The 16,313-nt window shown below is 25.2% G+C and overlaps 1 protein-coding gene and 1 long non-coding RNA gene across 6 annotated transcripts in view; one reads left to right on the plus strand and one right to left on the minus strand.

The window, feature by feature from the left end:
- LOC107443843 (uncharacterized) overlaps positions 1-16,313 on the minus strand; it is a 167,907-nt gene that overhangs the window by 128,281 nt on the left and 23,313 nt on the right. The window contains exon 2 of one of the 4 annotated variants that reach the window (XM_087151816.1): positions 9,040-9,117. The exons of 2 other annotated variants lie outside the window; for them this stretch is intronic. In XM_087151816.1, the coding sequence (XP_087007942.1) occupies positions 9,040-9,117 (78 nt within the window). Of the gene's footprint in view, positions 1-9,039; positions 9,118-13,549; positions 14,429-16,313 lie in introns of those variants that run through there. One more of the 4 variants, XM_087151818.1, reaches the window with a different exon arrangement.
- The window catches only part of LOC139426938 (uncharacterized), a 63,101-nt gene that overhangs the window by 9,341 nt on the left and 37,447 nt on the right, over positions 1-16,313 (plus strand). The window contains exon 1 of one of the 2 annotated variants that reach the window (XR_011638062.2): positions 14,447-14,556. The exons of the other annotated variant lie outside the window; for it this stretch is intronic. This is a non-coding gene — a long non-coding RNA (uncharacterized LOC139426938). Of the gene's footprint in view, positions 1-14,446; positions 14,557-16,313 lie in introns of those variants that run through there. 2 annotated transcript variants of the gene reach the window in all.

The following is a 16,313-nucleotide window of genomic DNA, read 5'->3' on the forward strand; positions in this document are numbered from 1 at the left end:
AATTCGAAGATATGCAGAGGGGAGGGGAAAGTAAAGGGAGTATATATATATATATATATATATATATATATATATATATATATATATATATATATATATATATATATATATATATATATATATAATTAAGATTCCACAATTAGTTAGAGAATTATTAACTCTTAAACTCGTGGGGAAGAAAATAACATGTTTGGTCCATTTTTAGGTTGCTAAAGTGCAACCACTGACTTAAAATTTGACGTGCTGAATGAGCCATTTTTGTTAGTGAACTTATTGCGAATTTCAATGCTTTTTCGTGATCTTTTTTCAATTTTTTGCTTTAAAGATTAATAATTTATCCATTATTATAAAAAAAAATTATTTTTCTCTTAGATCTCTATTTCTTCACTTCATAAGATCGCCCTCGAGTAGAGGCCATTTAAAATAACAAGAGAGAGAGAAATTACATGCTGTGAGATATAAATCTTAACATTTATAGTAAGATTTCAGAAATAAAAATTACTTAATAAAGAGCGATGAAAAAATAGTTCCCTATTTGAATTGTTATGAATCTCATCAACGAGTAAAATTACATCTTATTTATTTCTTCTTATCGAGTTTCACAATCTGTATTCCTTAGATAAATTTCTTTTGTTCAAATACTAATGATTATTTTTAAAATCTCGTTAATTGTCTATTCCGTTACGATTAACGTATTAACACAATGTTCTTACATAAAGCTACAATAATTGTATATTATGAAGGGGAAAAAATGTTCAGTGATTTGTAAAAAAATATGGACGATGAATCAAAAGCAATTAAGTGGATTGACGGACGGAGGCTCCTATTATTTTAAAAAATTGCGTACAATTTGCGTTGAAAATAAGATAAATAATACATGAAAGTAAGTTAACATTTTTATAAGGTGTCCGACATAGTGCATTGAGAAAAAAGTATGGTCGAAACTACCAGATTACGGTTAATGTTTCTAACTTAGTTTTATGGGAGCACCAAAAAAACTCGGTAATTTTTACCAAAACGCTTCGGTAAAATAATCAATAAAATATGGTTTTATAATAAGAGAAAAAATGTAGTAAATGAGGCAAAATGTGATAATTTCATCTTTATACCTTAGAGTATACCATAAAAACAATTCATTCGGTCAAATTTATTTTTAAATTTTTTATTTTTTACTAAATGTGGGTGAAAAAGAACTATGATTTTGAAAATCCTAATTTCCGGCAAACCGTTGCCATATGAACAGTACAATTATCAAACTACTTGTTCAAATACCCTAAATTTTAGTTCAATTAAACAACATTATGTTTATTTACTCTTTTCCTTTTTACCAGGAGTGCCACCACCATACAGTACGGTAATTTGTCCAGAATTTTTTTCTCCGTGTACGAAGTTTTCAAAAAAATATTAAACACACCAAATAAAGTAACCGTGAACAAAAAATTTAATTTTAAAATACAATTTCCCACATTAACAAAACTTTGATGAACATGATCCGCATTAACCACATGGATAAAACAAACTTTGTAACGTGACAAAATTATAAAAAACAGCTTTTTGAAACATTTTAACCGTTTATTTCCAATGAAATTATAATTTGCAGGACATTAATTTTTGCTTTAACCAAACCCATCCGAAATTACAGTTTAACAGTCCGCAAAAAAATCATATTTCATATATAATAGTTCTTAATATTATATCCTATGATATTTCTAATTAACTATACATTATCAAATAAAAACAAATCACTTTGAAATACTTTTTCTCCTGAATTTCTCCTAGTAGCAATTTCCTTACATTACAACAAGTTTTTATAAAACATCGCTCATTTTTTATTTTATGTATTATCTTTTTTAATTTCATACAAAAAAAATTCATATATTTTTTTAGAAATAACAAATTGATTTCATATTTAATTAAAATTGAAAAGCGTTCACAACAATATGTTCAATAGGTGGAAAACAAGTTTAGAAACAAACAATGATAATCCATGTCGTATCAGTATAGTACTTGTACTAAAGGTTTTAATGAATCTATTACATTACATTTCTTATCAATCAATTTAATCCGTGGTATCACATTTTTATACAATAACATGATTTTCATATTCTAGTGTTTGGTACTGTGAAAGCTGTTTCCGTATAGCTACAATAACAAAAAGTAAAGCCTCATTTGGAAACCTTTTTTATATTTTTTTAAAATCTGTAGTCCAAAGGTTTAATTCGAACAGAGACTAAAATAAACTACGTATAACAAGCTTTCATGAAATACTGTACAAAATATCATATTTAAAACATTTTTTTAAGTCTCAGAAATATTTATTTTTATGTATGCAATAATAAAATATTTTTATATTCAATTTAAAACAAAGAGCTTTTGCGACAACGGAAGTACTGGCATCTCTAGTGTGAGTACTTTTTACTGTAATTTGATCGGGAATTATTTACAGTATAACCCTGCACAGAAAACTCTAGAATTCGAATTTTTGTTGTTGAAACAAATTTAGAAAGTTTATTTTGCTCACTTTATCTGAATTAAAAATAGTATTACAAATATCTCAATTTTTCCCCCTCTAAAAAAATGCTAATTAGAGTGTGGATAATTCTGTTATGTACATTCGAAAACATTTTATTAAAAAGTAAGAAAATTAATTTTTGTAAATAACAAAAGACATAGAGTGTTTAGCATTAACCGCAAAAAATTACCCACTGACAAACGTTTAATATATATATATATATATATATATATATATATATATATATATATATATATATATATATATATATATATATATATATATATATATATATATATATATATATATATATATATATATATATATATATATATATATATATATATATACTAATGTCGTAGAAAACCGTAACGAAGAAACACAATGCGCGAACGCGTGTAATTAAATTAAATTAAATATTTGAAATTGTTTCTATAAATCGATACATGGGAAAAAAACAACCAATAACATTTTCCAAATCGAATCATAAACATTATTGCTTTGTAGGAAAACTTAAAAAAAGAAATCCTCACAAGCTTTTATTTTATTTAACATCATTTTTATTTTTAAAAAAAAATTGCAAAAGAATTTGCCATTATAATAAAAATATTTTTTTTTAAAAATCAAGGCATTACGGAAAAAAAAATGAAAATTCAATTATCTGTATCACGATGAATCAAATAAAACAAATAACTTCAAATTAAATTAATTTTTCGATAATTGCAAGAAAAATTTTATAAAATATAATTTTTATAATGCAAGAAAAATATTAATGCAAGTAAAATTTTAAAATACTTGATACTCGATAAAAACAAATATAGAGGTAATTTTAAAATTGAATTTGAAAATTAGTGTATTTTTCGAATAAATTTACGTGGAACTTGCACTTCTTCTAAAAAGGATCGAGAAATATAAAAGAATATGAAGATTAAATCACTTTTAAGAATCACAAACTTTCCGTTTAAATAATGCAAGATGGATGTTTTTTCTCTCATTTTTAATCAATAATTATGAAATGTTAGTTTAAAAAAAATAATGATTTGCGATTGATTAAAAAAATTGATTAATTGATGATTGATTAAAAAAAATACTGATTTAAAAAAATAATGATTGACATATTAAAATTACAATGCAAATGAAACAATTTTCTGTCGCGAGTAAATATTTATATAGCAACTATGGCCTCATTTTCCAGTGCTGAGCATATGAGGAAAATAGAGTTATTAACACAAATATTATAGTAGTATTTGATGAAAACAAATAGTGCACAAAAAAAACAATAATCCTGTCTTGAAATTAATAGTGAAACTATGTTACATCTTTCTGTAAAAGCCCTATTTTACGTGTCAAAAGGTAATTGAAAGCACTCCTGAAATTCAACAAATCGTAAAAAAACAAACATTAAACAATTTAAAAAGCAATAAATCGAATCATAAACATAGTTGCGGTGGATAAAAGATAATACAAATAATAGTTTTTATTTTATTTTCATAAGAAATTAAAAAAAAAACTTGTAACTCAAAAAGAAAGTGTTAAAATAAGAAGCTCGATATATTTTATAAAAACAAACTAAGATACAATTTTAAAAACAGTTTCGAAAATTCAAGACGATTATCTGTATTTAAAAAAATATATATATAAAGAAAAAATGAAAATGCAGTCATCCATCAAGTTGTATCAAAAAACAAATTTCAAGTCCAGATTAAATCACTCTTAAGATCATCAAATATCCGACAGCCGAAGCGAGCGAAATACTTTTCCCTCCATTTTCCCCATAAGAGGGAAAAACTTCGGAGTTGGTAGGGAAATATCTCGTCTACGAGACGTTATTCCAAAAACGAGACGTTAGTCTGGAAAAGAGATTGCACCTACTAGGTCAGCAGACAAAGTTACTAGCTACGCCGTATTGATCTACGTCTGGAAATTTCCGACAGGCCAGACACTCTTTACTCAAAACTTTTGAGCGGGACTTCTCATTTGGAAAACTGTCTCAAAACTTTTATGAATTGTTTTTAAGCAATAAATAAATAAATATTTGTCAACCTCTTCAATTAAAAAGAAAGACAAAAGATAGAATTTCGAGCAGTTAAATCGTAATACTTTTTCGGAAAGAGTATCTAACTTTTACAATAGAATTACACAAAAATAAAATAAATAAGGGATAGAGGGAGACAGTAGCAATACAATTCCAATTAGCGGTTTATTTTATTTTTTAAACGAATTATAATAAATTTGTCAGCTAACTAGTACAGTTCTGTTATGTTATGCGTGTAATCGCGAAATAAAAGAGTTGCGGAATATGTTTTGAAAAATCCAATTGCGCAAGTTCAAATGATAAAGAAATTAAGATTTCATAAGCCATTCAATGTGATTAAAAGCAAGCAATTTATATAAATTTCAGCTCTCTCAATTTAGTATTAACTTCCGCTTAATTTTTCGTATGAAAAAACCTACCTTTAAGAAAGAAAAAAATCGGGTTAAGAATGTTGCAACAGAATAAATAAAAAGTACATTTTTTAATAAAAAATATAGCTTCAATTTAGTTTAATTTGTTACCAAATTTGTATTAACATCTATCCTTTTTCTAAAACAACAAAAGCTCTAAAACATCCACCATCATTAGAAATATATACTCTAAACTTTAATTTTGGTAAACAAATAAATAAATAAAAATAAGTATATAATAAGCATTTTTTTGGAAGGATAATGCAAAATAAAATAAAATCTAATTTCTGAAATTTTACGATTCCTTTTTAAAATAAATACAATAAAGATTAATAGCAATTGCAATCACCATATAAATAATAGTTTAATTATTTTATTATTTACTAAAGTAAGAAGAAAAAAAACGAAAAAGAGATCTGCTTAAAAATGGGAGTAACATTGATTTTCACTACTTTAAATTAATTTATGTATACTATTTCGGTATCTGAAAATTTCTCTGCAAGTATTCATGCATGAGTAATTTGATCCCAAAACGTTTGAATATTTATAATTTCCGTTTAACACAAAAGTTTTCAACCATTTTCTTTTAAATTACAAAATAGGAGGGGGCATTCATCAATTAAAAAAAAATGTTCATTGCTTTAAACCTGCTATAAGAAGAATTGTAACCAATATATTCTCCATATTTGACCGATAGTTACTACAGTTGCTTTATTTTTAATGCTTTAGGAGAAATTCGTCTTATCAATTAATAATTATTTTTTTCTTTTTCGTCTTGTTTCTTGTTCGTTCTTTTTCGTCTTATTAATTATCTCCTTTTTACTTTTGAGCAATGCATTTCTGACTCCGAACATTTGTTTTTTTAAATATTTATCAATATCGCTTAAACTTCTTCTTTTTTTAATATGAAAACATTTCAATCATAAACATTTAACAAACTAGTAATACTAACATGCAGCATTTTTTGCAACAAAGTAACATGATTAACACATTTTAAAAAAAAAAAGATTTTTTTTGAGTCTTAAAGTGATCTACTATTTTTTTTTTTTTTTTTAATTTTGAGACTTAATTATTAAAACTGAAGATATATCTAAAAAAATTTTTGTGCAATCTTGTTTTCATAGAAGTTTTTAGAACATTTTTGAAACATTTTAATTTGATCGAAAAAAATTTTAATTTTATCGAGACTTAGATTGATAACAAAATTAGATTACGTAGCAAGAATTTGAAAAAAATAATGAAAATAAAAATAATAAAGAATTAAAAGAGCATAACCTTGTAAGATTTGTATCAAATAATTTTGTTTTATTTTAATTAAGAGAGTATTTGTTTATAAATAAGATTTAATTAATTAATTTATTTTTACTTTTCCTCAAATTACTTCAGCTTTACTAAATGTTTAAAGTTATTTAAACATCTTACCTATTTATGTTTAAAACCAAGTTCAAAAAAGCGATACATTGTTTAATGTTTTGTGTTTTACAAAAAGCAATGCAATACAGAATATTATATTTCTTTAGGGCATTAAGCATTATATATGTTTCATATATTTAATATGTTGATACAGAACTAAATTAAATTTGAAGCCAGTTTATACAAAATTCTAAAATAATTATAAGTATTTTAAAGCATATATGTTAAAATATGATGTAAGCATATATGATGAGCACACATTGAACATTTAATGCATTTTATGTTTCATCAAATGCGAATTTTAAGAAATGTTAAACCAGTGAATAAAATTTATTCAAAAAATATATTAAATTAAATGTATTGATAGTAATTAACAGCATTCAAACAACAGATAATTAATATTCAGTTTCACGGAATATTCTGAAAGTATTTGCTTAGCTGAAGCACCAAACACTTTTAGCGAATAAAATACCTACCCCGAAAACCTCCCCCTTCCTCTTTTTAGGCCCCTTTAGGCTTCTTTACATTGGTTAAAACATTATCTACAGTAGAGCTTTACTAGAGCTTTTCTTTCTTATTGGCGCAAATTGTAACCAATGAGATTCGCATAGGTATTTTTGTTGAAGCATGCACATAAATTTAATATTCAATAATAAAATAATAATAATTTACGATTTCTGCTGCGGAATTTCATCTTTAGCTAACAAAACTAACCATCATCATTTTTTAATGCGTTAATAAGATTATAGCTGACAAGGAACGTTTGTAATCATTGAATACACACTATTAATTACAGTGTTCATATACACAATTTATTTGTAAGTTCTGATAATAAAGCAAAATTACCTTTAATACTTAAGTAACTTTCTCGAAAAGTTAAACGGTTAAGAAAAAGCAAAATAAAATGAATAATAAAATTAACTTAAAAATTAACTTTTTATATGAATTTATGACTAATCAATTAGGAAAATAGTCTCAACAATTAATTCATTAATGTGATTGATAGAAGAAAGGTTATATGAATTTACAAATGATAATTCAATGTTAATTTTTAATATAAATAACAAAAACAAAAGATAACTTCAAAAAATCAAAATCGTATATATATATATATATATATATATATATATATATATATATATATATATATATATATATATATATATATTTTTTTTTTTTTTTTAATTTGAAATAGATAAGTTAAACTGAGAAATTTTTTAAAAATAATTTTATAACGTAATAAGAGATATTGTCGTAATTCTTTCCATTTATTATGTCATTGAGCTTCTAAAATTGAGAAGAAGACTTATTTAAAACAGACTGGTGGTATATTTCATGCTAAACTAGTTAAAATGTGATTATTTACATTTAAATTGTATCCAATATGAGACGTTATTTTAAAAATATGAAAGCAAACAATATCCCAATAACATTATTCGACATTTTCACATGCTTGCTAAAAATCTAGCTGAAATGAAAACTTGAACTTTTTAAAATTCCTAAACTGAAAATATAAGAATAAAGCAACACCAAGACATGAATTAAACAAAAAATTATAAAGTTAAAATCGCAATAGTAATATTTTTATATATGCATGATAAGCAAATACAGCCACAGCTGAAACATATTAATTTTACGATAAATAAAATAATTTTATCAAATATATTTTGTTTATTGCAGCTAATTTATTAAAATCGAAAAGAAAAATAAATTACTATTTTTTCAACAAAAATAATTGTAAGAGACTATTGTAATTTAGCGATACATTATAAAAACATAATTCTTTTTCAGTATAAATTTATATTTATACTAAATATCATGAATATTTATGTCTTGTTTAATACGAATCAATTGTAAAATATTTTTGTTTGTTACAACAAAACATAATAAAATGGGAAACAAAATAAAACAATCATTCTGTTTTCCGACAAAAAATAACAGTAGTAAGAAACAGTAACATTCTGATACTCAATAAGATAACATGGATCTGCGCTTCTCTATTTATATTATTAATTAATTAGAATTATTATCGAAATTTATTAAATATATAATTAATCGAAAACAAATAGTAAACTATCATTCTTTTTCCAAAAAAAAATAATAATTTATATCAGTAGTAAAAAAATATAATAACATTCCAGTACACAATAAAATGCATAATTACTTAATCTGTGTCAGAATTATTAATCTAATCAGAATTATTATTTATTTTTTAATTGGAAAAAAAATAACAAGTGCTACTTTTTCAACAAAAATAAATCGAAAACAAATAGTAAACTGTCATTCTTCTTCCAAATAAATAAATAAAATAACAGTAGTAAGAAAATATAATAACATTCTAGTACACAATAAGATATATAATTACTTAATCTGTGTCAGAATTATTAATCTAATCAGAATTATTATTTATTTTTTAATTGGAATCGAAAACAAAATAGCAAACTGTCATTCTTTTTCCAAAAAAAAAAAAAAAAAAAAAAAAAAAAAAAACAGTAGTAAGAAAATATTAATCTAATCAGAATTATTATTTCTTTTTTAATTGGAAAAAAACAAAAACAAAAAAAACAAGTGCTACTTTTTCAACAAAAATAACAGCAGTAGTTTGTACATAATTTGCGCTTCTTTATTTCCTGCTAAATACAATAAAATTTAAGACAAATTTTACTCACCATTCGGAGAGGGATAAATGGGCTTGAAAGCGGAATTAGGCTGATTAGATGAGGGCCGTGAAATCACTGTCGGAGCACCTGTTAAAGGCGATACATTAGCTGTCAATATAACCTCCGAACTATTAGCCATGTCCATCTGGCTAAATGGTGGATGACTTTTATTCAATTTATTTTGACAAGCCATAATATTTTGTCTAGCAGTTATTAAATCACATTTACTACACTTACAATCCTTGCGTGCGCATTTTTTCTTATGTCCCTTTACTGCAATTGTAATACCGTGGTTCCTACATCTTGCACAACTTGGAGGTTGCCGTGATTCATGTTGGTCAGTTTGAGGGGGGGCGACGCGGGGAGCTATGTTTTCATTTATTTGAACAGGATCATCGGGATTTTCTTCGTTTTCTTGACGCTTCTGCAAATATCGTCTTGCTATGTGCAGCTTCATGATTTTGTATTTCCTGCTTCCAGGCACGTGCTGGCACGCGAGATTGTTATGTAAAGCCGGTTCCGGTTGATTTCATGCTATCCACTACCGATAGATGGCAGTGCAGTGAGTTAAACCACAGATCCCTGCAGAGTTTATCCAGATAGCAGTCATGAATAAAATGATTCCTATGATACTCAGTTTCATTTGTTGATAAGATGAAATGACAAGCTGCCAAACGATCGGGTTGAATGGCAGTGGGGAGTGGAGGAGATGGAAGGAGAGTTAGATAGAAGAGGAGACACGAGATTTGAGAAACGGTCGCACGCGGTGTTAGAAGCCGAGAGGAGAAATGAAGGTTCATAACGGCCGCGTATTTGTTGAGGATCTTCGGAGATGCGCAGTTATTTGTGCGCCGCCGCGGATAAAACTATTTCTCTTTACGTCTCTCCGTTACCCCCTTGAAACCAAATAAGCATTGGTTCTACATAGTTTGCTACACTGTGTTCACTGTATCAAATTTTGAAACTTCTATTTCTAAGTCGGAACAATAATTTACATTAATAACGATGATATAACAAGCGCTCGCTTACGCTTTAGGAATTATATTAAAGGAGATGCGTTTTTTTTTTCAATGCTGTAAACATTTATTTTCAATAAAAAGTAAATTTTTCAAAGCAGCTAAATATTGATTGATAACCAACCTACAGATCATGAAGACGTTTTTTTCTTTCTTTTTTAACATTATTCTACCCCTGAATGATATCTAAACAGTTCACAGAAATTGTGTTTGGAATTTAGTTTGTAATAAATCATATTAAGAATTAAACTTAGTATACATTTCTCAGACAAAATATAAATATAAGTAATTATTTATAACTATGAAATTTTCATATCGTTATAAATGATTATAAGATTTCATTTTCAAGATAAGCTTATTCATTTTCAATGAAAAGCAAATTTTTCAAAACAGCTAAATATTGATTGATAAACCAACTCACAGATTATGAAGACGTTTTTTTTTTTCTTTTTTAACTTTATTCTACCCCTGAATGAAATCTAAACAGTTCACAGAAATTGTGCTTGGGATATCGTTTGTAATAAATCATATTAAAAATTAAACTTTGCATGCATTTCTCAGACAAAATATATGTATAAGTAATTATTTATGACTATGAAATTTTTATATCGTTATAAATGCTTATACTCGAGCTTTTTATTTATTTCTCACGTAACACCACAAAAAAGGGGCAGTTCTTTTCGAATTTAAATATCGGAACACAGGTACATTTTTAACGATCGAGCAATGGGTTTAATTTCTTTTTCATGATCCGTTATTAATATTTGTGAATAGAAGATTTTGTTAGTAGGCACTAGTTAAGTCTAAAACTAATTTTACGTCCAAAAACAGAGTTTTAAAGTGAGAATCGTTAAATTACGCTTGCAGTACATTTACACATTTTTTCATATTAGTAATACACACATATAATAATTAATATTAAAAATTTTAATAATTACATATGAGATTATTAATAATTAATCTACGAAAATTATTAATAATCACATATTAAAATTTTCGCGATTTTATCGTTTTTGACGCATGCATTTGAGATGGGTAGTAAAAATTTTATAATGAATTTTTTTTTTGTACCTTTACGGATTTAAATTTATCGATTTTTTTAAATTTTTTAATTCAATGGTACAAGGATTTGAAATTTATTTCCTTACTAAAAAAGCAATTAATTAATTAATTTAGCAATTTGAAAAGCAACGATTTTTCTGTTTTAATTATTATCTTTTAGCACTAATTATGTAATTTATTGTACATAAAGAGTTCTACTAAAATTTTTAATTATTGGAAAATTTGAGTAATATTAATGAAAATATCTAATTAAGAGTTTAAATTTAATTAAATCAAGAATTTCATAGTTTGCAAAAATTTTCATTGATTTAAGAAACATTTTCTCGTTTTTTATTCCACTTCGAGTATAATTTTAAGCACTAGTATTACGTTTTTATTGAATTATTTTTGCAACATCTGAGCATTTTTATTTTAAATGTGATAATTTTATTTTTTCTTTCATTCGAACTATGAACTTTAATAAAAAATAAAACGGTACTTAATACCTAAAAAAACTTTACAAAAAAATAGAGTTAAAATTGTGAAACTCGAATTAAAGAATTTTAATTTGCTGCTAAATATCAAATAAGACGGTACATCAAATGAGGTTAGTTTTAAAAAAATCTGATGTTAAAAAACTGCAAAAATATTTTAACTCTTCATAAATTTACAATTACTATTTTTTAAACATTTATTTGTATTTTATAATGGATGTTTTAAGATTTAAAGTAGCAGCGCATAAAAGAGTTATTTCGTTTGCATTATATTACAGCTATTTTTAGCAAGAGATAATGAGAATAATGAGAATTATTGCATTACAGTAGATTTCAAATCTATTATCAAAAAGAGTTTAAATCCATTATCAAAGAACATTGAAAAGCTATTATGTAAGAATAAATAAATAATATGTTTTTAGAATAAACAAATAAATAATATGTTTCTAGAATAAACAAATAAATGATATGTTTTTAAATTCATATAATTTATATGCATGTACTTCAAATAATGTATTTAAATGGCATGATATAGCTTTCAATTGTTCATTTTTTTTCTTTTTTTATTATATAGTTATTAATCCACAGTTATTAAGTAATTTATATTTATTAATTTATATTTATTATTTTATATTTATAATTCTATTGTGCATTATTTTAAAAATTAATTTAAATAAATGTGTTTATTTATCTTTTACTTAATTGATATATATTTATTAACCTATTGCGAAGTGTTTATTAATGCGTATTTATACGATTTAAAATGTTAGTTATTAGTGCTCTTTTTACTTTATATTTCTTTAAATTTATTTAAATGATTTATTTATTTGATTTTTCTTCATTTAATTTTCTTGTACGCTCATTTAACTTTTAAAAATTTGAATAACGAAGATCAATAATTTTAGTTTTTTTTTTTTTTTAAAGATATTTTAATAGTTTTAAATATTCTTATCATACATTTATAATTATAAATTTGAAAAGAAAGTTATTATTAACATTATAAGACATAATTAAGTATAAAATTTAATTACAATGTTATAATTATATTTAATTATTTATTATAACATATTTAAGTTATGTAATCTTTTTTATTAATGCAAATTATTATGTATTCTGTTTATTAATAAAAACTTAATTTTTCTCTTTCAGCTATTAAAATAAAATTCAAATAAACTTGATTATTAAAATAAAAATGAAAGGCAGTTTCTTTACCTTTCAATTTTGTCCTTAAATTAATCTAATAACAATAGACTTTAATAACAAATCACTTAACAATACACTTTCTTCGTTTAAACAGTCCCGTTAAGAATTTCAATACTAAAGTTTTATTTTTGAGCAAAAACAATTTTTTAAAAATATCTTACTCATTTATCATAAGTAATTTTTTTAATTTATTTAAATTCACTTTAATGTTAGTTTGAGTAATTTGAACATAAATTTAGTTTTTACTTTTTCTAGTTAATACTTCAAGTAAAAATAAGTTTTAATCGTAACATAAAAATAAATAAATAAATAAATAAATTAATTAATTAAATAATAAATAAATAAATAGAATGAAATGTAAGTGTAAATAAATAAATAAAATAAAATAAATTTCGCTTTTCTTAACATGGAAAAATTTTTTTTTTTCTCCGCATAGAAATGTATTTTAAACAATAATTGTAATCTATTTTTATTTTTTTTAAATTTCTGATCACGATATAACAGTTATATATTTTATACAGTAATTGATCAATCATTTTTACTTAACCCATTTTCTTATCTGTATATGCATTTTAAATAGTGATCGCATTTTATGTAATTTTTTTTAACCAACTTTTCTAACTTTTTGTTACGGTATGAAATAAAAAATATGAATATCATTGTTGGTTCACTATTAATATTTCAACAATTTACGTACTGAAATTCGATTTTTTTTTAAAAGAGAAGAAAATTGGCCTTAGGTGATTTTTATTAAAATGTATTTACCTTGAGTAGGTGTAAAAGCAGACGATTTGGGTGTTATTATCCCCGACGACGGCGATAATCCAGGATTCGTCATAACTTCTTGGGAAAAAGAATCTGTTCTACCGAGCTTTTGGTCCTGCTCTTGCTGTCGTCTCAAAGCTACTTGTTGTGCCATAATCCTTCGTCTTTCATCTACAAGCCTGCATTTCTGACAAGGACATTTTTTGAACGGACAGTACTTTTTATGATACTGAAGTGTATAACAACAACCGTGATTCTTACATTTTGCACAAGTTGGAGTTCGCTTCTTAGAATTTTTCTTATCACTTGAACCACCCTCTCTTGGGTCAGGAATTTTTTGGCAATTCCTGCTGCCGACTTCGCCTGAATCGTTCCTAAGTCTGACTTCAGCCGAACTGCTTCCAACAGCAGCGGGACTGCTTTTAAATTTGACTTCACTCGAATTGGAATTCGGATAATAAGTACCAGACGGTGGCATGCTGGTATTGGAATTAGGAGAATGAAATTTAGTTCTAGAGTGGACGTTATAACTTAATTCTGGAGTATTATTTGAATATGAAGGATCCATATGTCCTTCAGTTATATCACAGATATTTGTTTTAATAACGCTAACTGTATGTTTTTTGCTCTTTTTGTATTTAGGCGTTTCTCGGAATCTTTTCAACACTTCTTTCTTCATGTCAAGTATACCTTGTCAACACGTGCTTTCAGTTGTCATTTTTGGCTGAGGCACGCCTCCTCATTATTACTTAGTCTCTCTCCTTCCTTAAACTAATTTTTTATTTTGTTTTCTTCCTCATCCTATGCGAGCGTCACAATCAGCTGCTCCGTTTTGTTTACTTGGCGACCGGCGCGCACCGTCGCGGACTACCTGGCGAAGTCATAACACTCCGATAGCGAAGATGCGAATGGTTTGATGAGAGTTTGCAGGCTTAGGAGGGCTTCAACCTATTCCAGCGCCCTCTCCTAAGTATAGTTGAACAGCAAAACGAAACCAAGTTTTCGAAGTCAGTATTTTACACCTTAATTGTGTGCGGGGACGGAATTCACGCAGTTTGTTAAAAGATAATCAATCATTTTAATTAAGTGTTCTAAAGAAAAATATCACACATCATTTTTTTTTTTTAAATATAAAACTAAAACAAGATACCGTTGAATAAAAATAATAGAATATTTGTGCATTTCTTTTTTTTGTAATTACCTGTGCATACTTATTAACTCTTAAACAATTAAAATTTTATTTTTAAATACTTATCTACTGCACGAGCGGCATTATGATAGAATCGACTGATTTAAACAAACTGGATTTAAACGGGCACATCTTTTAATTTAATTGTTTTTAAAGAAAGAGATCACACATAATTTTTTTTAAATATAACAAGATATTGTTGAATAAAAATAAGAGAATATTTGTGCATTTATTTTCATTTTTTTTTTTTTTTTGGAATTACTTTTGCGCATTTATTTATTTTTAAACATTTACAATGTTATTTTAAAATACTTACTGCTCAAGTGGCATTATGATTTGTAATATAATCGACTGATTTAAGCGATTGTTTTTTCAAATATTAATTTTAATTTATAAACATTTGTATAAATTAATGTAAATACATGTTTGACGGAAAAAAGTATCACGATATAGATCTGCATTAACAATAAATATTTGAATTATATCATCAATTGATGTAATTTTGTACTTGACAAATGGTATTTCAGCGATAAAGTACAAATTAGTCTTTCAAACAAGTGTTAGTTAATTTAATAAATAATGCCAAGAAACTGGAGCTGTAAGATTTTATACCTGATTAAAAACTTCATTCAAAAGGGCACATTTTCAAGATATGTCAGTCGTAAATGAGAAGAAACGAAAGTTAATTGATTAAAACTGAATTATCATTATATAGGAATAGACTTTGAAAAATACATTTGATCAACTAATATTAATTTGGTTTAACGAGAAACATTAATTTCTTCGTTTTTAAAGGAATCCTTCCCTACAAAGCTGTAACTATTTATTTACTTTAAGTAAAAAGCTAGCGTAATTCATTTTTACACAGCAATATTATTGACGTCGACAATATAAAGAATATATATCAAATTGATGTTGAGGATACTGGTGTAGAAGTTCATGGTGGAAAAAAAAATTTAAAATTCTTTTTTTTTTTTGTTAAGCTTGTAAACTAAGCATTTTTTTGTTCGTTTGTTTCGTTTTAAAAAAATGGAAATGGTGAATATTAATGAATGAAATGAAATAAATAAATATTAAAATATTCAAGTAACTTTTTGAATTAAAAAAAATTTTTAGTTTGATAAAAAAAAAAGGAAGCTGCAAAGCGAATGTAAGTAAAATATATCTTGTGGTTTACTGCATAGAAATATTTGGTTTTTAAATAATCTGAAAGGATTAACTCATTATATTAGAGGGGTAACTCATTAAATTAGAAGATTAACTCATAAAATGATTAACTCATTAGAAAATTTATTTAGGATTAACTTATTTAAAATTTTAAGTTAAAAGCATAATGGAAAATTAAATATAATGTGTATGGAATAATATACGTTTTTAAGAAAATTGTCTCCACTATTATTTTTTTCAAACAATTTTACTGTTCTGATTTATGCTAAATAATACTGTTAAAGTTGAAAAAATTCACCGTTAATTTATTGTTTTTTTTCCTTTTTGAAACTTTTTTTTAGCTAATAATCGTAGAACTGATTTTATGGTATTCATTTTTTTTTAAACTCATGCAGATTCAAATAATGA

Source organism: Parasteatoda tepidariorum, chromosome 9 (assembly GCF_982258835.1).
Source record: "Parasteatoda tepidariorum strain Cologne lab strain chromosome 9, Ptep-v5.0, whole genome shotgun sequence".
Classification (NCBI taxonomy): Eukaryota; Metazoa; Arthropoda; class Arachnida; order Araneae; family Theridiidae; genus Parasteatoda; species Parasteatoda tepidariorum.